We start from the raw sequence: 19,960 nt of genomic DNA, 5'->3' as shown, positions 1-19,960 counted from the left end.
AGCGATGTGGGTTTGGGGCCTGCCTCTGGCACTTCCTAAGTGTGTCATTTTCGGCACTTCTAGTTTCCTCATCTGTAAAATGGTGATTATAATTTGTGCACTGCTTACATAGTTCTGTGGATTGCTGTAAGGAGAGCAAATCTAAAAGTGTTTTATGTGTGTAACATGTGTGTATATATATATATATATACATATACATGAATTATTATTAAGTGAGCAGAGTACTATTACCAATTTCAGCAGCACTTTAAAACCCTTCAATTTCAAGTTTCAGTTGGTATTGCAATAGCATTTTGAAGTTTGTAAGCCCTTTACACACTTTTATCTCATTTGAACTGGTTGCTGGGGTTAAGTAGTTTAGGGTTGTAACTGGGGTTGTAACTTGAACCCAATAAGTACTGTAAAGGAGCCACTACTGATATTATTATTATTCTGATTTTACTGATGAAAAGTGAGGCCAAAAACAGTTGAGTGGCTTGCCTAGGGGTCACATAGTTAATAAGCTTCAGAGGTGGGACTTGAACTCATATCTTGTTCCTCCAGAGCCTTTCTTGATTTCTGCTGTGCTTTGGTCAGTGTTTGTTGTTTTGAAAACAGCTTGTTTTCTATCATTCTGTGACATTTGACAGGGGCAAGGTGCAGGCCATGCAGAGAACACACTTGGGCAGAATGCTATTTGCTCATTTGCATTCTGGTTGTGCAGGTGGTCACTAGATGGGTGTTTCTTTTAATGGCCTTTCTTGCTTCCTTTTCTGTTCCCAGATTAAAACTGCATCTTGCTAAATGGAGAGCAAAGAGCACAGTCATAGCTAAGAAAAGGCTTTGGTTAGCATAGACAATGCTCAGTATCTCTTTTCCAATGAACCTCATTGACCCAAACTTCCCACCTCCACCCCACCCCCAGCCAGGCATGTTTTTTACTCAGTCATCTGACAAGTGGCAAAGTTTACATCTGACTTTGACTTCTCTGTGTATCCCTCCTTTCGCTAGGTTTTATTTTTTAAGCAGTTGTTTTTCCATTCTTTATTTCTGACTACTAATTTTTTTTTCCTTTGTCCAGTGTTAAAGTCACTCTTCTGATCTTCTAAGCTACAACCTTCAGTCTTTGAACTAATGCTACCTAAGCTTTAGGTTTTGATTAGTTTAAGATCTATCAACTGTGATCTTCCTTAGTCAGAGGAAGCAAACTGATGTTTTATCAGCAACAGGCATGGCTTTTCATTGGGCTATGTGGGTAGGGATTTTAAAGCACAAGCAAGATTGTATTGTGTATAAACTTGGTTCCTTGGTTCTTGTTTCTGACGTTTTAACTGCCCCTGGATGAACATATTAATATATCTTAATTCTTGTGAGACTCTGGCCTGCAGATGGAACAGCCTCTTACACAAATGGAGATGTTTTATTTACTCATCAAAGACAATGAAGCTTCCTCCCTCTCTCAGAACACAGTTTGACAGTAACATCTTAGAACAGATGTTTCAGCAATGTCCAGATGTTTTTGTTTGGTGGCACAAAGACTCTGTTCTTCATGGAATGGTCTGTTAAAAAATCTGTTCCCCTATAGGAGGTTGAGGTAGTGTGTAGAAATTGATTTCACATTGAGGTTGGGAGGAGGGTGCATTTAACTCTTTAGGTGGTCTCTGGGATTTAATTTCCACAGACTCAATTTTCTAGTTTGTGGGATTGGCAGAGCTCTTAGACATGTTGTGAAAAAATAGTTCGGCCTCAGATACCCAAAATTGATTGGTTTAAGTGTCCCAAGCCCTTTTGTCAAAAACAGGCATCCCAACTGAGTTCTCAGAAAGCTAAACAAATACTTTGAGGGAATGTGAGCATTCCTATTGGGCAATTGTTTGTTTTTCCCTTCCCTTGAGAAGTCTATTGGAGGAACTTTTTTTACCCTTATTAACTTAGAAAAGGATTGCCATCATGAGCTATACTTGGGATAGAATAGGATGTGATTTCAGGGACTCTTCCAGCAAACCTGTGGTAGATTTTTAATTATTAAGACATGTGCTGTTTTAGCAGAAAACATTTCTACTTAACTATGTGGGGGTGGGAGAGGACATTATTTTGAAAATGTTGAATAAATGGAATTGGATCATATTGACCTCAACTGTCTTTTCTCCTGGCCTACTTCCCAACTTTCAGTGACTCACCAGTTAGAAGCTGTGTAGGTGTAGGTATGTATACAGTGTATCTATAGAAATGTCTGTGTGTATATGTATCTGGGAGATAGTAAGAGATCTAGATTAAGTGCTGGTCTTTACTGTCAGTTCTAGAACCATAGATTTATAGCTGTTAGGACCTTGGAAGCCATGTATGTTTGAAGTCAGGGAGCCTGTGTTCACAGCCGGGCTCTGCCACTTACTGTGTAACAACCATGAAGTAGTCACTTTACCACGTAGGCCTCAGTTTCCTCATCTGTAAAATGAGATTATACTAGATGGCCTTTGAGGTCCCTTCCTGCACTAGATCAGTGGTCCTGTGTGACACGATCACCAGGTATAGGGAGGCAGGCAGTCGGGCAGGATAGTCATGTATAGGAGAGAATACTTGAAATACTTGGGGATTTCTATTAGTGTGGTGCTTGCTTGCAGAGAGTGCTTGTGAGAGTACTGGTCCTGCAGTCAGGAAGATTCATTTTCATGAGTTCAAATCTGGTCTCAAATGTGTGACCCTGGGCAAGTCACTTAATCCTGTTTGCCTAAATTTCCTTATCTGTCAGATGAGCTAGAGGAGGAAATGGCAAACCACTCCAGTATCTTTGCCAAGAAAACTCTAAATGGGTCACAAAGAGTCAGACACCACTGAACAACAGCAACAAAAACTTTGGGACAAATTACTTTAGCTCTCTACACCCCCGTTTTTTCATCTGTAGAATGAAGGGATTGACCTAGATGACCTCTGAGGTTCCTTCCTGTTCCAATGCCATTATCCTTTAATCCTCATATGAATCAAATTTTAAAGCCTTCTTCCCTGATGAGATACAAAACACTGTCACTGAGCTCAAAGGGCACATCCAGGGTGGTGCCATGCCAGGGTGACCTTGTCAGCATTCTTGTCCTTTTAGTCTGGGCCTTTATAGACTTCAGAACTTTTCCTCTCAGAGCAGGCAGTCAACATACTGCTGTTGGCAATGAAGATTTTAATGCACTGTTCTTGGGCTGTTAAGAAACAGTTCATAAAGGTATTTGTAGTAACAAACTTCGTGATGACTTTAAGCCCAACCTTCCTCTGAGGCAAGAGTTTTATATATAATGCTGTGTAGTACTGAGAAGAAAAGCTATTTAAAGTGTGTTTATAGATCCTGTTTCCCTAAATTATTCTTTGTAACCTGATTTTTATATTAAGGGGAGGAACCCTAAATATATTTTTAACCTATTCACACCACAGCTTATAATGAAAGTAAAGACCCATTTTCAAAGGATCTTCATCTCTAGGAATTGTTGTACCCTGGGTCAAATCATGTCTCCAGTGTACACATTAAAGAATAATGCATCACCGCCATTGGAACATAGAGACCCATAACCAGCAGCATTCTAGTCTCACCAGGTCAGTGTTCTGACGGGGTCCTACCATGTTCTCCGACTTCTGTTACATTAGCAGGAATGCACGACCACAGCAGTAATTTCTCTTTTGAAAAATGTTTGTTTCTCATGCAGTGTGAAATCTGCCTTATCAGAACTCTTAACTCCTTTCTTTGATTGAGAAAGTGTTCGAATACAAGCAGAATTCAGAAAATAACTATTGATAAAAGCTAAAAGCCATTACTTGGTCCCATGCTGTCAGTCAGAAACCTTAAAAGATTTTTTTAATATAGAAAAAGTGCTACCACTGAAGAGTTGAAACTGTTGAAATATATTAAGCTGTGTCTTATCAGTACAAGATATCTTTTAATTAAAAAATCCAGGTACATGGGGTAGGGGTTAAGGATTTATGTTTATGTGTTCATGGGGTTATTAACACATATGAACATAATTAAGATTGATTTACTATAGAAGGTAGACTAAATCTATAAAATTAGAGTAAATTCGCTGTCTGGGAAGAGTTAATTTTATTTAAAATGGAAATTTCTAGTAGATATCTATTCAGCTTGACCCTGGAGACCTCCGTCTGATGGAATGATGTGAGCACAGAATAAATGAAGAAGCTCTTTTTTTTAAAATTCATTTTCTAGCTGGTTAGGACTTTAACTTGAAGTGACTTTTCTAATAATCAGGAGACTTCCCCAAAGGATAACGGAGATCAGATACGTGTGCAGTTGCCACAGTGACAGCTGTCTGGTGTAAACAGCTCACTCACAGTACTTCTGTTTATCATCTGTTTTCAGGGCAGTTTAAGCTGCTGGAACAAGACCGGGATATTAAGGAACCAGTGCAGTATTTTAACAGTGTGGAGGAGGTGGCGAAAGCATTTCCTGAACGAGTTTACGTCATGGAGGAAATAACATTCAACGTGAAGGTAGCCCTTGACGAACAAATATTTATCCCTGCTCTAGTGTTTTAACTTTTGAGCCTTTATGTGCATAATAAATCCACATCTGTCCCTCATAGGAGGGTTTGCAGAGAGCCCTTATGGAGCCTGACTTGGACTTTCGGCTTCAGGTTTGTGGGATCATAGCAGACAGAGACCAGAGCTTGAAGTATGAAGAACCCATGTGTGATGAAAGTACTTGCTATCCCCATCAGACTCACGCTTGTGATTACAAGGAGATGTTGCTAGAGTTGTAAAAAAAGATATTTAAGAGGCAATCTTCTGACCTGTCTCTGAAGTTCTTTGGACTTTTCCCTGGTGTATAACAGCGATTCCCAATCTCTGAAGTAAGACTAGTTGCCAGGGCACATTTCCATATCCTGAGCACATTTATAGCTTTGTCCTGAAGTCTTACTAGGACCCTATTGCTTTGGGGATCCCTGGAGGTGATAATAGGATTATAATAATATTCTTGATGGGGGAGTGTGGATGTGGGTGTGTTGGATGTCCACACCCACATCCTTAATACCAAATCTGGCCTATAGTATATGTGGTTATATTTTAATTAATTAATGATTTATTTTCTGTGCCACCTTCCACCTCCTTCCTTTTTAGGACAGGAGAAAGAAAAGGATGATTAGAAATCTACTATCAGGAATTTCTTTCTTTCTTTTTTTCTTTTTTGGAGGAAGGAAGGCAGGGCAGTTGGGGTTAAGTGACTCGCCCAAGGTCACAGGGCTAGTGCATGTTAAGTGTCTGAGGCTGGATTTGAACTCAGGTCCTCCTTACTCCAGGGCCAGTGCTCTATTCACTGTACCACTTAGCTGCCCCCATGGAATTTATTTCTTAAAAAAAGAAAGATATAACCAGGTTATTCCTTGAGTTCAGTATCCATGTAGCCCAATCATGACTCCTTCTGCATCTGGCACAACAATAATCATGATAGCTCACATACGGACAGTAATTTAAGGTTTACAAAAGTTTTTTCCTTAGAATAACTTGGTAAGCGTAGCTACACATGTACAACCTATATTGAATTAAATGTTTAAAAAATATATTATTTGTTTTTTTACATGCAACTGGGAAATAAGATATACAGGCACTGGGGTATAGAGATTCATCTTGCCCTACTGGAAAGTCAGAGGGGGAATGGGGGAGGATACAGGAGAGAGAAGATTGGGGGAGGGGGGTATACAGTGGGATCACTGTTTTGGGGTGGTGAGTAGGGGAAAGACAGGGAGAAAATTTGTAACTCAAAATCTTGTGGAAATGAATGATGTAAACTAAAAATAAACATAAAATTTTATTTAAAAGAATAAAAATTAAAAAGTTAAAAAGCCTGCAAAAAAAGAATAACTTGGTAATACCTTGTGTTGGGTGAGTAACATTAACCCTGCTTTATAGATGAGAGAACTGAGGCTATGTATTCACATAACTTGTCCAGTCACATGGTTTTTCAAATAAGACCTGAGCCCAAGTCTTTTAGCTCTTAAATTTAGTGCTTCCTTGAGTATCTGAAGTTCATTTTATTCAGAAAGATACCTAGTCATAAAAAAAGGTGTGAATTTGGTTTACTATGTGTTTACTAAGGCAGGAAATCATATTAATATATTTTGAAAACTTTTGACTACAAGGGTTAAAACATAAAGGATTTTCTGATTATTACTGAGATAAGCAGGAAATTATTAAACAGAACCACCCCTTTTCCTGAACATTCCAGGTAATTGAGGTTTTACTATATTTTTATAGTTTGGTGGAAGGTTTCCATCTGTTGGAAGTCTGCACTGAGAATAAAACAGACTTACTATTTATGTGGAGTGGTGTCTGAGCTCAAGTGTGCACCAACATTGAAACCAGTGGGTTGGTCCACCTACACCTCTTAGAAAAAGAAGGGGAAAAAATGTCCCAAGACAACCTCTTAATTGAAGATGTTGATCTGCTCATTTTAATTGACTTTTTAACTTCCTGTCCTGAATAACAGCTGCTATATTTTACCCTTTAAGTTGTCATGCTTAAGAAGAAAAAGAATAAATTTTCATTTTTTTGCAGAACCTTCAAAAAATAAATTGTGTTCATGGTTGGGGTTTTTTTATTTTCAAGGGTTTTTTGGTTTTGGTTATTTCAATGATAGTGGATATAGTCTTCTGAATGCCTTCATTTACCATGTGTTTTATGAGAGTTTATGTGTTTGTTTTCTTTAAAACTGCAAGTTTTTTTCACCTTTCTTACAAGTAGAGTTGTTGGAATTTTAATAAGCTATTACAGGGTAGACATGATGACACATTTATAGCTTAATAATGTTAGAGACAGCTAGGTGACAGAGTGCATAGAGGCCTGTACTTGGAGTCAGGGAAATTTGGGTTCAATCCTGCCTTAAACATTCATTTACTGTGTGACCCGTTGCAAGGTATTTTATTGTTATTTGTTCGTTTCAGTCCTGCCCCATTCTTGCTGACTCCATTTGGGGTTTTCTTTCTTTTAAAAAAAATTTTTAACCTTTTCTTAGATCAACAAGCACTTTCTGATATGCTCATCAACTTTTTTGTGTGTTTTTAAAAATTTTATTTAGGTTTTTGAGTTCCAAATTCCCCCCCCCCCATGTAGTCCGATATAGGTTCTAAATATACCTTCATATTAAACATCAGTTAAGTTGTAAAGAAGAATTATATTCAGTGGAATGAATGAGGAAGAAGAAACAAAACAAAACAAAAAAAAAGAGAGAAAAAGTAGTTTGCTTCAGTCTGTATTCAGACTCCATAATTCTTTCTCTGGATGTGGATAGCGCTTTCCATCAGGAGTCCTTTCGAGTTGTCTTCTAACCTTCCATTGCTGAGATGAGCCCAGTCTATCAAAGTCAGTCATCACAGATACAATGTGTCTGTAATTGTGTTCTCCTGGTTCGGCTCCATTAGGGGTTTTCTTGGCAGAGATACTAGAGTGATTTGCCTTTTCCTTCTCCAGCTCATTTTACAGAAGAGGAACTGAAGCAAACAGGGTTAAATGACTTGTTCAGGGTCACACAGCTAGTAAATGCCTGAGGTTAAATATGAACTCAGGAAGGTGAGACTTCCTTACTAAAGACCCAGCACTCTTTTATCTACTGGCCACCTCTTTGAAACTTAGTTCTATTGTTTCTAAAATGGGGATAAACTCACTGGATTGTTGTAAGGATCATATTAATTAATATATGTAGTGTTTTGTAAATCAACCTTGATGTGCTTTATAAATGCAAGCTGTTATAGTATTGGGTGTTAGTGAATATTAACACACACATAGAAATCCAGCCAGATTTATAACTTGTGTCTCCTCTTCCAACTCTACCCATGTCTTAGGTCCTTCAGAATGATTTCTCTACATTATATGATCTTTTGTGTGTAAACTCTGATAGTGTTGTGGAAAATGTCCTTTCTTCAATAAACTTACTAAAGTTTGGTATTATTTTTCAATTCATTAGAGAGAGAGAGGCAACCCCTGTCACGGTTTATCTCCTCTTTTCATTCATTTCACAATTTTTACGTGCTCCATTGAAATCATCCCTGCCACTAAGGAGCTTAAAGTGCTGGATATTTCTCTTTAAAGTTTGCTTTCAGGATGTTTTATCACCTAAATGTAGTAGAAATAAATAAAATTATATTTTTGAGGGGGGGAGGGGAGAGGGCAGGGCAATTGGGGTTAAGTGACTTGCCCAAGGTCACATGGTATGTCAAGTATCTGAGGTGGAATTTGAACTCAGGTCCTCCTGACTCCAGGGCCAGTGCTCTACTCACTGTGCCACCTAGCTGCCTCAAAATTATATTCTTTAGAGTTGAATGGAATTTCTCTCTCTCTCTCTCCATATATATACACACACATATTTGTGTATTTTCCTTATTAACACAAAATATTTCCTCATGAAGAATTAAGCATAAAAATATGTTTTAGTTTCTTGAATTGTTAACCGTTAACCATTTAGTTTTCACATCCTGATTTGCCTCACTCTTTAAAAAAATACACTTTTTCTTTGTTTTATCTTAAATCAGTAAAGTCCTGCTGTCTTATTAGGGGTGAGCCTGGGCCCTACAACCCAGCAGGAGGCACTTAGTAGGTGCTTTTATAAATATTAACTGATTGCTTGATTGGAAAATCCTACCAAGCTAGAAAGCCTCCATATAGGAGCACATTAACAGTATAAATGTTAATAGTCCAAACAAATTTTATTTTTTTCAGATGAACTCGAAACCACCCTGTTACCTTCCTTTAGGTCAGCTTTACCAAGTTCCCAAGTCATGTCACTTTGCAACTTAATACAAGAAAGGTATAAGAGAACAAGAAAACAATACCTGTTAGCTCTGCCTGAGCCCAGGCTAAAAAAGTTCAGAGCTTCAGTGTGAGGTTGGACATTGGTTGGTGAGGTTTGGGGCTCTCTTATCTCTTGAAAACCACCTACCAAGTTAAAAAGAGTGTGATTGATGAGAGCTAGCTTCTGTGTAGCAGGAGTAGCTGTCCTGATGAAATAATCCTCCCACTGCCATTGTTTAAAAATAAAGCTTTTCGTGTTGTTCTTCAGTTATGCCTAACTCCTTGAGACCACATTTGGGGGGTTTCTTGGCAAAGATACTGGAGTGGTTTGCTGTTTCCTTGTCCAGCTCATTTTACAGATGAGGAAACTGAGGCAAGTGACTTGCCCAGAGTCCCACAGCTAGTATGAGTATGTGTCTGAGGCTACCTTTTGGCCACCAGGCCTGGTGTTCTATCCATTGTATCACTTAGCTACCTGAGTTTACATTGAAAATGTGTGTTATACATTAGAAATACATAGATAAAAGATTTAAAAGTGATTTGGTAGCATCTGTAAATTTGCTTAGATTTGTACAGGGTAAACATGCATATTCACAAATGAATGCTTAGTGCCTATGGTCGATTAACCATAGGGCTACAATGTCTTATCACATCTGTGTGGTATTTTTTGTTATATCTCTGAAATTTTACTGAATCTACTGTGAAATTATACCTTACATCCATCTAAGGGATAGAAGTGCTCCAGAACTTTCTCCACCAATGAAATCAGCACCTCCATTGCAACATAGGATCATAGAGATTGACCTGTGGCATCAGAAAGTTAAATGACTTATCACGGGTCACCCAGTCAGTATATGTCAGAGGTAGAACTTAAACTAGGTCTTCTGGACTCAAAGGCCATCTTTCTACTCCCTACATTGTATTGACTCTCTAAATAATTTTTTTCAAGTGTGTGAAATAAACTTCCTCCCCTTACCCCCACCCTTGCCAAAACTTCTTTTAAAAAAATCTTTAAAATACCTGAAGCAAACAACTCTAAATACTTTTTTTATGCAGCTAGGATATTCTTTTGTTATAGAAAGTAATCATAAAGTACGTCAGGAAAAATATTGATGACTGATTTCATTAGCAAAATAAGACTCCACCCCCAGTCTTCACACATAAACTCTTATCTAGATAGTTCTTAGATTTGTTTCAAGTGTTTTTACTCTGTATGTTTGCTAATAAGAGCTAGTAATTATTAGCAATAATAATAATAATATTAGCATTTATATAACACTTTAAGATTTGCAAATGCTAAGGGGCGGCCAGGTGGCTCAGTGAGTAAGACCACCGGCCCCAGTGTTGGGATGACCTGGGGATCGAATCCAGCCTTAGACACTTAGCACCTCACCCAGAAATAACCGGCCCTGTAACCTTGAGCAAGTTACTTAACCCCAATTGCTTAAAAAAAAAAAAAAGATTTGCAAATGCTTTAGAGGCATTCCATTTTCTCCTCACAGCAACCCTGAGTGGGAGGTGCTATCATTGTCCCCATTTTACAGATGAGGAACCTCAGGCAGACAGAGGCTAAGTGATTTTCCCTGGGCCACACAACTAATAAGTGTCTGAGGGCATATTTGAACTGAAGTGTTTATGAACTAGCTTCCTAATAGAAAGGAGCAGGCTGAGGCCATTTTATTTCACTGAACACATACATTTTTGTGAATTTTCAGACATGTTATACTGATATATGGAGATCAAAACATACATGTGGTGTTTATAATGAGAAGATGCATTTTTGTATTATGTTATTACCACTAGAAAAGAAATAAAGAACGAGGCTAACACTCATTGGCATGTAAAGCAGACAGTGGGCAGGTGACATGGTGCTTTCTAGCTAAACTGTAAAAAGTAGAATTTCATCCTGTGTACTTCAAGAAAGATATAAATGAGACCAAATGAGATAAATGGGATTTGAGGCTAATACTTAGGATTAATGGCTAGCTATTATAATAACTTAGCCAAAAGAAACAGTCCTGTGCCTAGAATGCCCTCCTTCCTCATTTCCTCTTCCTAGCTTCCCCAGCCTGCTTCAGGACCCAGCTCCCACCTTCTTTCTGGTTTCCTCCAGAACTGACCCTGCATTTGTCTTCCCTCTGAGGTCACCTCCAATATTTTAAGTATGTGTATGTATGCATCTGTGTATATATGTATATAATATGTGATGATATATTAAATAATATATTAGATAATATATGCACACATAAACATACACATGCACAAACACACACATGCGCCCCTTGTATATACAGTTATTTACGTGTTGTCTCTCCCATTAGATTGTGCGTTCTGGGGCAGGGATGGTGTTTCTGCCTGTCTTTGTATCCCTAGCACTTTGCCTGGTATATAGTCAGCACTTAATAGATGTTTTCTGATTGATCAGTATAAGATTATACCCCCCCCCGGTGTGTGTATTCCAATAGACTGTTGTTATTGTCATGAATTCAACTTTTCTGACCCTGTTATTTTTCAAATGAGGAGACTGAGGCCCATAGAACTTAATAAGAAGCAACTGATATAATGAAGAGAGTGATGGAGTTGGAACTGGGAAGACCTGAGTTCAAATTCTGTCTTAGACACAACTATCTGTGTGACCTGAGCAAGCCACTTAACCTCTGTTTCCTTATCTAATACTAGCACCACAATTCCACAGAGTTGTTCTGTTCTAAGGCTCAAAGAAGTTAATTATATATTAAACATAAAAGCACTTCCCAATAGCTTCATAAATGTTAGCTATAGTCATTGTTATTGTTAAATTGCAGAGCCCACAGGATTTTAATTCACAGGAACTCTCAGCATCATAGTTCTGGAATTGGAGGGGACCTTGGAGGCCATCTAGGAGCCTTAAAGGCCCCTCAGTTTACAGATGAGGAAACTGAGAGCCAGAGAGTTTCAGTGCCACTGTCAGGGGAATAGAGTTCAGTTCAGCTGATGTATTTGGCTCCTTACTCCGTGCCAGGTAAGGCCCTGTGCCAGGTGCTGATGACACATAGATAAGTATTTCAGACTTTTCTCTGTTGCTTCTAGCTGTCATCGTCGTTGTTGTTGAGACCTGTGATTTTATGAGATCTCTCGGTCACTTACTGCCTCTACTAATGTCTGCATTCATTTACTAATTACTTACTCTGTACCTGACTAGGTACTCCACTTAGTGCTGGGGGTGCAAAGGGGAGGCCAGGACACAGAGCCTCCTCCTCAAGGAGCTCATGTTCTAACTGGGGAGACAACATGCAACCAGCCATGCACATACAGTATATACACAGAGAGGATGGGAAGTAATCTCAGAGGGGAGGCAGTAGCAATCAGAGAGAAGGAGAGGAAGCAAAAAAGCATTTATTAAGTGCCTACTATGTGTCGGTCACTTCGCTGAGCAATATTACAAGTATTATTTCATTTGATCCTTATGACAACCCTAAGAGGAAATAGGTGCTGTTATCATCCCCATTTCATAGTTGAGTAAATTGAGGCAATCAGAGGCTAAGTGACTTGCCCATGGTCACACAGCTAATGCAGCTCTGCTATCAAATTTGAACTCAGGTCTTCTGGACTCCAGGACCCACTAGACTACATAACTGCATGCAGGGAGGGGGACTGGGAATGACTTCTTTCTGAATGTGAGAATTGAACTAAGTCTTGAAAGAGGCCAGTATGCAGAAAGAAGAGCATTCTGGTCTTAGAGCACAATCAGGAGTTGGGAGATGGAACAAAGGATGGCAGGAAGGGTGTCAACATTAACTCTTAGAGAGTTGCCCAGTGCACCGAAAAGTTAAGAGACTTACCTGAAATGTCACAGCCTGCATATGTTAAATAGAGATGTCATTGGAATCTAGGACCTCTGGATTCGGAGGCACTGCCCTAAACTCTACTGAAAGTTTTTGTTTTTGTCTTTCCTTTTCTTAAAATCCTGGTCTTTATCATTTTTGTTATCTTTAATAAAAATCTATCACCTTATACTGGAGGTTTTGTTTTGGCTTGGAGGGGGCAGATAGGAAGGGCTGATAGGAGCTTCCCAGGTCTCGGTTTCTTCCACACCCTCTTGAACTTTACTCTGAAAGTCAAAAGGTATCTGCCTATCTGAGTCAGCTGTCCCTGCTGACAATTTGGTCTTCTACCTCATTGAAAATGTGTCCTGGCCTTGAGCTTTATGAGTCATAAGACTCTTAACCACACTGTTCATTAAAGGGACATTTTAAAAAAATGCTCATTTTAAAATCTGAAGTTCTAAATGCTCCAATATTTTTAAAGTTCAGCCCCAAATGAATGCCAGATATTTCTCAAAAATGAAAAATCTAAGAACTTCAGTTAAAACTGTAAAGCAGACAACTCACTGTACAATTGTTGTTTTTTTTTAATTCACCTTCTCTAAGGTAGCTTTGGTAATAGTATTGCAAGGATCATTTTTGCTCTCTGTCACTAGATGAAACAAGGTAATCGGTAAAAGAAACTTAGGAGTTTCTAGGACCTACAGCAGGAATGGATTGTAGAAATAATCTAGAACCCCACCCTCTACCCCCTTTTCACATTGGGCAACTCAGATACAGAGATGTTAAGTGATTTGTGGATCTTCACATAGTAAGTGGAAGAACCAGAATTCAAACCCAGGTACCATCTGACTCAAAATCCCATGTTCTTTACATTGCATCACACCCACACATTTCCTATTGTTCACCTGTGTCCAATTCTTCATGACTTCATTTGGGGTATTCTTTTTTTTTTCTTTTTTGGAGGGGGGAAGGCAGGGCAGTTAGGGTTAAGTGATTTGCCCAAGGTCACACGACTAGTAAATGTTAAGTGTCTGAGGCTGGATTTGAACTCAGATCCTCCTGACTCCAGAGCTAGTGTTCTGTTTACTGCACCAACTAGCTTCCCCCATTTGGTTGTTGGGTTTTTTTGGTTTGTTTGTTTTTTGCCTTTGGAGGGCAATTGAGGTTAAGTAACTTGCCCAAGGTTACACAGCTAGTTTTTTTGTGTGAATGTCAAGTGTCTGAGGCCAGAACCAAATTCGGGTCCTCCTGACTCCAGGGCTGGCACTTCACTCACTGCTCCACCTAGCTGCCCCCATTTCGGGGTATTCTTGACAGAGATACTGGAGTGGTTTGCCATTTCCTTCTGTAGCTCATTTTACAGGTGAGGAAACTGAGGCAAACAGAGTTGCCCAAAATCACACACAGCTTGGAAGCATCTGAGGCCAGATTTGAATTCAGAAGATGAGTCTTCACAATTCCAGACTTCACACTCTAGCTGCCCAGACATACTTCTTTTAATCAAAGCTAAAAACTATGTGAACACTTTTACCAGCATCGTTACAGATGGAGGAAAGTGTGGGGAAAAGAGTGACAATTATCTGTTGGTATTATGGAGCCTGTTCTGCTATAGTTCTATCAGCTGCTGTGCTTGGTCATAGAGGAAGCATGATTCAGAGAGACAGATACTAAATATTGGCCTCAAATCCCAGCTCTTCTAGTACAACAGAGTGTTGGGTTTGGAGGGAGTGCTATTGGTTCCATCCCATTTGGAATGCTTACTACTGGAGTGACTTTGGGAAATTCATGCTTCATTCCCCTGTGCTGATCTTTCCACATTGGTAGTTAATCACACTTCTGCCCAAGCCTGGGGCTTTCCTTAAGGTCAGCCTTATAACACTGAGTGAAAGGGAGCTGATTGAGTGAGAGATTGCTTTACTTGTGATGTTACTTGCATGGAGGGAAACACTTTTGTGGAGTTGAGGAGAGGCAGTTTATTAAGAGAACGGTGCCAGGCTCTTGGTGAAGGCACAGATTCCTACATCCATTATCTATCCATGGCACATAGGGGCTGACTGAATTTGTTATTAGAGAGATAGAGATTTGACAAGTGTAAAGTGAGAAGGTTGGACAAGATGACCTCCGAAATTCCTCCCAATTCTATCTAGCTCATTGATCTTTTATCCATTCTCACTTCCTATGTGACCATGGGTGAGTCACTTCTCCTTTCTGGGACTTGATTTTTTCATCTCTATAATGAGGGAACTGGGCTAGATGACTTTCCAAGATCAGTTCTAAGTTTATGATTCTCTGAGCCCCAGACCTAGGAAATCCTGAATGTTTTAAAGTTATTATGTTCTAAAATTATTATGATTACAAGTGGTGCTACTTCCTATTTCTGAATCTTTCCGTCACCAGCTTCCCAGAGGCAGGGTAGACACTTAACAGTTCTTGGGCTAGGGAACAGAAACCCTCCCAGGAATTGTGAGCTTTGTCTGTGATTTACAGGGCATGCTTAGGGAGACAGGGAATTATCCCTGCCCACTCAGATCTGGAGGGCCACTTCTACCCCATGTGACTTGAAAACTAGAGTAAGTGACCTCTGGAGGAGCTACATGATAGCAGCCCTGGCTTGCCCATTTGATGTCTGGGTTACTTTGGCACTTAGCTCTTGGCAAGACAATAAGTACCCATCACCATAGCTACCAAAGCATGTGGGAAAATATTTCAGTGTTGCCTCTTTTTTGACAGGTGAAATTAAAAAAGAGGTTAGATTCAGAAAACTTAGGGGATGGCTGAGAGTATAACCTTTTTGGGAAAAAATGACTAAGAATCAGGTGGTAAAACAATTTAGTAGAAGTTATAAAATCCTCAATTCTTGGCAGCATGTGAATGCAGAATTTTTACAAATTTTTATAATTTTATTTTATTTTTTTTCTAAATAGTATTTTATTTTTCCACAGTTACATGTAAAGACAGTTTTTAAAATTCATTTTAAAAAATTGAACTCTGAATTTTTAGACTTGTAGGATAGTTGAGCTAAAAAAGGACCTTTATGAGATAAGTGATGTAGCCGACTCATTTTACAGAGCAGGGAACTGAGGCATAAAAGTCAAGTGATTTGCCCTTTGCTAAGGGTACATCCTGTAGGAGTGGGGGGATACACATAGACAAGTAAGTTTAGTACAAGGGTAACTGAGAAAGAAGCTAGATCTGGTAACAGGGAGGGAGATCAGGGAAGGCTTTTTGGAGGAAATGGCAACTGACTTAAGTGTTGTAGGAAGCCAAGGTGGGGATGAGGAGGGAGTGAAAATTTGAACTCGGCAGGATTTGAACTCGGATCTGCCTGGCTCCAAATTCATTGTCCTCTCTATGTTGCCCCCCTCTATTCTAGTTTGTCATTGGCCTGAAGCTGAGCCAGGATCCAAACTAAGATCTTCATCGTTCCATTTAGCCTTTTTTTCCCTGCTGCAATCTTTGAAAAAAAAAACGAACCCTAAAATTATAAGTATCTATAGTGATTGTACAGACTGTATACTAGCTGTCATGTTCTGTCAATCTTCAGCCTTTTGTCAGCTTCACCATCTCCCTTCTCTAGTCATTCTCCCAGACTTCTGAATGCCACTAGATGAAGTAACACCATGTCAACTGAATCCAGGGCTAATTGGTTTTATCTTTGTTGATGCACAGAAAAGTTCTTCTTATTTTTTCTTTGGAGGGGGGAAGGCAGGGTAATTGGGGTTAAGTGACTTGTCCAAGGTCACACAACTAGTAAGTGTCAAGTGTCTGACTGAGGTCAGATTTGAACTCAGGTCCTCCTGACTCTAGGGCCAGTGCTCTATTCATTGTGCCCCCCAGCTGCCCCGACTCTTACTATTTTGATGATTCTGTCCCATTTCCCTGAATAATTATTATTTCCAAAACTTTTCTTCCTCAATGCTTTCTTCATGCCCCCTCTCTCAACAGAGTCAATCAGTGAGGAAGTACTGTGGATAGAGTACCAGGCGTGGAGTCAGGAGTTCAAATCCTGAATTCAAATCCAGCCTCAGATTCTTACTCTGTCACACTAGGCAAGTCCCTACACCTTGTTTCCCCCAGTTTCCTTATCTTAAGTAAAACTGGAGAAGGAAATGGCAAACCACTCCAGTACCTTTACCAAGAAAACTCTAAATGGGGTCATGAAGAGCCAGGCATGACTAAAACAACTATGTGCCATATGCGAGTCACTGAAGTACAAAGAAAAAATGAAGAACCGTCATCTTCAAGGAACTTATTTTGATTAGGGGGAAATTCTGTGGATGGATGGATGGATGGATGGATGAATGAATTTAAAAAAAAAACCAAGCCTTAATGTGCCATGGTGCTGCTTAGACACAGGACCCTAGTCCTACCTCCCAGCCTTACCCCATCGAGTGGATGTGGGAGGGCCAAGGTAGACTCAACAAGTATCCAGAAGCAATCCACACATCTGAATACAAAGTATATACAAACTAAATCAAAGACAACGTGAGGGCAAGCGTAGAGCCCTCGTGTAGAAATAGACATAGACACTTGAGCTGAGCTTTGAAGGAAGCTAGCGATTGTAAGAGGAGGAGGTGAGAAAGGGATGCATTCCAGGCATAGAGATAACAGAAGGGATGCTGTGTGAGAGAGGCAAGTAGGCCAGTTCTGCTGGACCTCATAATACATAAAGGAGAAGTCATGTATACTAAGGCTGGAAAGGTAGGCTGGTTTGTATTTAACCCTAGAGGCTTACTTGGCTGAAAAAAATCAAGACCTTTTGCTGTGAACACCCTCTTCTCCCCAACATGATACCCCATAACCCCTCTACAGCTTCATCCAATCTTCTTCCTTTCCTCTGGTCTCTGAAAAAGAAGTGGTACTTTGTCCCCAAGGCCAGCCCCTTTACCCATCCTCAACCTATAACCCTGGCAATCATTCCATAAGCCCATCTTCAGTCTCCCACTCTCTATGGCTAGATTTTTCCTACTGCCTAAAAGTATGCTCAGATCTCAATGCTATCCTTAAAAGAATTCAATTAATCATTTAATTAAAGGTTAATTCATTAACCTTGTCCTCCTTCAAGTTTTTGTCTTTTATCTTACCTTCCTTTCACTGCCAGACACCTGTGAGAATTGTCTTTACTGCCTGACTCTACCCCTCAACCCCTTTTTCAATCTAATTTCTAACCCCACCAGTTTACTCTCTAAGGTTATGCATCATCTCCTAGCTGCTCAGCCTAACTTTCTTTCTCAGGCCTCAATACTCCTTGACCTCACTTCAGTTTTCAGTATTATTGACAGTCTCTTTCCCCCTGCCCCCATTCTCTCTCTCTCTCTCTCTCTCTCTCTCTCTCTCTCTCTCTCTCTCTCTCTCTCTCTCTCTCTCTCTCTCTCTCTCTCGGAGAGGGGAATGCAGGGCAATTGGGGTTAAGTGACTTGCCCAAGGTCACAGGGCTAGTAAATGTTAAGTGTCTGGGGCCGGATTTGAACTCAGGTCCTCTTGACTTCAGGGCCAGTGCTCTATTCACTGCACCACCTAGCCGCCCTCCTGAATTCTCTTTATCCCTTTTCTTTTACAACTCTGCTTTTTTTCCTTAACTCTTTAACTGCTACTTCTCAACCTACTTTCCTGAAACATTATTAATCTCTGACTCCTTGTAGGGTGCCCCAGGGCCCTATCTTGGACTGTCTTGGAGATTTCACCAAGTCCCATGGGTTTAATTATTATCTCAATACGCATGACCCCCACATCTAACCCTCTAATGAACTCCAATCGTTCACAAGCTGCCAGCCAGATATTTCCTCCTGGATATCCTTTAGGTATCTCAAATTCAATGTGTCCAAAATGGAATCCGTTGTGTTACCCACCGAACACCCAAGTCCCCCAGACTTAGCTTTTTTCTGTTGAAGGTACCATCATCAGCCTGGTCATCCAAGTCACCTGGGTCAGCTTGAATTCTTCACTCTCCAACCCAACCATGTCATATCAGTCACCACATCTTATATCAACAGTACTTTACACTCTGTTCTCTGTGACTTTTTTCTCACATAGCCCCTGCCCCAGGTGGAGCCCTGGTCATCTCACCAAGATTGCTGTAATAGCATCCAAACTGATCAACCTGGCTTCAGTCTCTTCTGCACACAGCTACCAAAATTGTCTTCCTAAGAATGAGTCTATTATCACACCCCCTGCTCAAAAATCATCAGTGCCCTCTGTTGCCTAAAAGATAAAAATATAAATTTTAGACTTTAATCCCTCCACTGTCTGACTCTCTATATTCGAACCGTATTCTGTATGCCTCCCATTTATGCACTCTGAATTTCAGTCAGAATGGACTATACTTCATCTCTGCTATCTGTGCATGCCCACAGCCTGTTCCTGTTACCTGGAATTCACTCCTTCCTCATCCCCACCTTGGCTTCCTGCAACACTTAAGGCAGTTGCTATTTCCTCCATAAAGCCTTCCCTGATCTCTTTCCCTGTTACTGGCTCTACCTTCTTTCTCAGTTACCTTGTACTAAACTTACTTGTCTATGTGTATCCCCGGCCCCCCCTACAGAATGTAAGCTCCCTGAGGACACGCACTGTTCTTTGTATACCTGGTATAGTGTGTAGCAGCAAGCAAACACCCCAAGCGTCCTCAGGGTTTGCAGCTACCACAGGTTCTTGGATCTGCTTTGTTAAAGGAAAGCAACTCAAAATGGGTTAACAAGCTTACTTTAATCAGTCAGACATATATCGTTTACCTTGTTCAGGAGAAAAGGTCAGCACCCTGAACCTCAAAGTATACAGGCATAATTATCAAGACAGAAACATCAAGTAGACAGATTTCCAAACTGTCCAACCATTACATCCATACCCAGTCAACATCTGGGTTTCCACATTCTGGGTTTTTCAAAGCCGGGGGACTCTCAACAACGGCTTCCCAGAATTCAGATCAAATCACAGAACACTTCTCAAAGTGAGTCCCAAAACAAAGCTACACATCAGGGCTTATATAGCCTTCTCCTGGCTCAGAGAATGTAACAACCTTATTGACCCACTGGCCAATCAAAAAGTATCTACTGAAAAACAAGCCTCCCTCCCCAGACTTCTAGTGCACTTTAGCCTAGGGGCAGGGAAGATCTTCCAAATTTGCATTCTCATTACATAGTGCCAAACACATTAGCAGGTACTTAATTGATCTTTGTTCAAAAAAATTGTTTAATCAATCATCAAACACTTAATAGATACCATGTTCCAGACACCGCTAGTTAGAGGGAATACATATACAATTCTATTCTCAATCAACTTATTTTCTAATACCGTGTTTCCCCGATAATAAGACCTATCCCGAAAATAAGCCCTCCCCTTACTGTGTAAGATTCCTCTAAAATAAGCCCTATTGAGATTGCTACTGTAGTGAAGGTGATCCCCTG

General features: G+C 40.0%; 1 protein-coding gene across 2 annotated transcripts in view; it reads left to right on the top strand.

The window, feature by feature from the left end:
• GAREM1 (GRB2 associated regulator of MAPK1 subtype 1) overlaps positions 1-19,960 on the top strand; it is a 216,486-nt gene that overhangs the window by 165,515 nt on the left and 31,011 nt on the right. For both annotated transcript variants that reach the window (XM_069099868.1, XM_069099867.1), the window contains exon 3: positions 4,334-4,464. In XM_069099868.1, coding sequence (XP_068955969.1) covers positions 4,334-4,464 — 131 coding nt within the window. The remainder of the gene's footprint in view (positions 1-4,333; positions 4,465-19,960) is intronic.

The sequence above is a fragment of the Petaurus breviceps genome, unplaced genomic scaffold, assembly GCF_028583685.1.
Source record: "Petaurus breviceps papuanus isolate PSGF00001 unplaced genomic scaffold, PetGlider_PUasm1.0 38, whole genome shotgun sequence".
Lineage (NCBI taxonomy): Eukaryota > Metazoa > Chordata > Mammalia > Diprotodontia > Petauridae > Petaurus > Petaurus breviceps.
The sequence above is the reverse complement of the archived record's forward strand: the minus strand, read 5'-3'. Positions and strand labels throughout refer to the sequence as shown.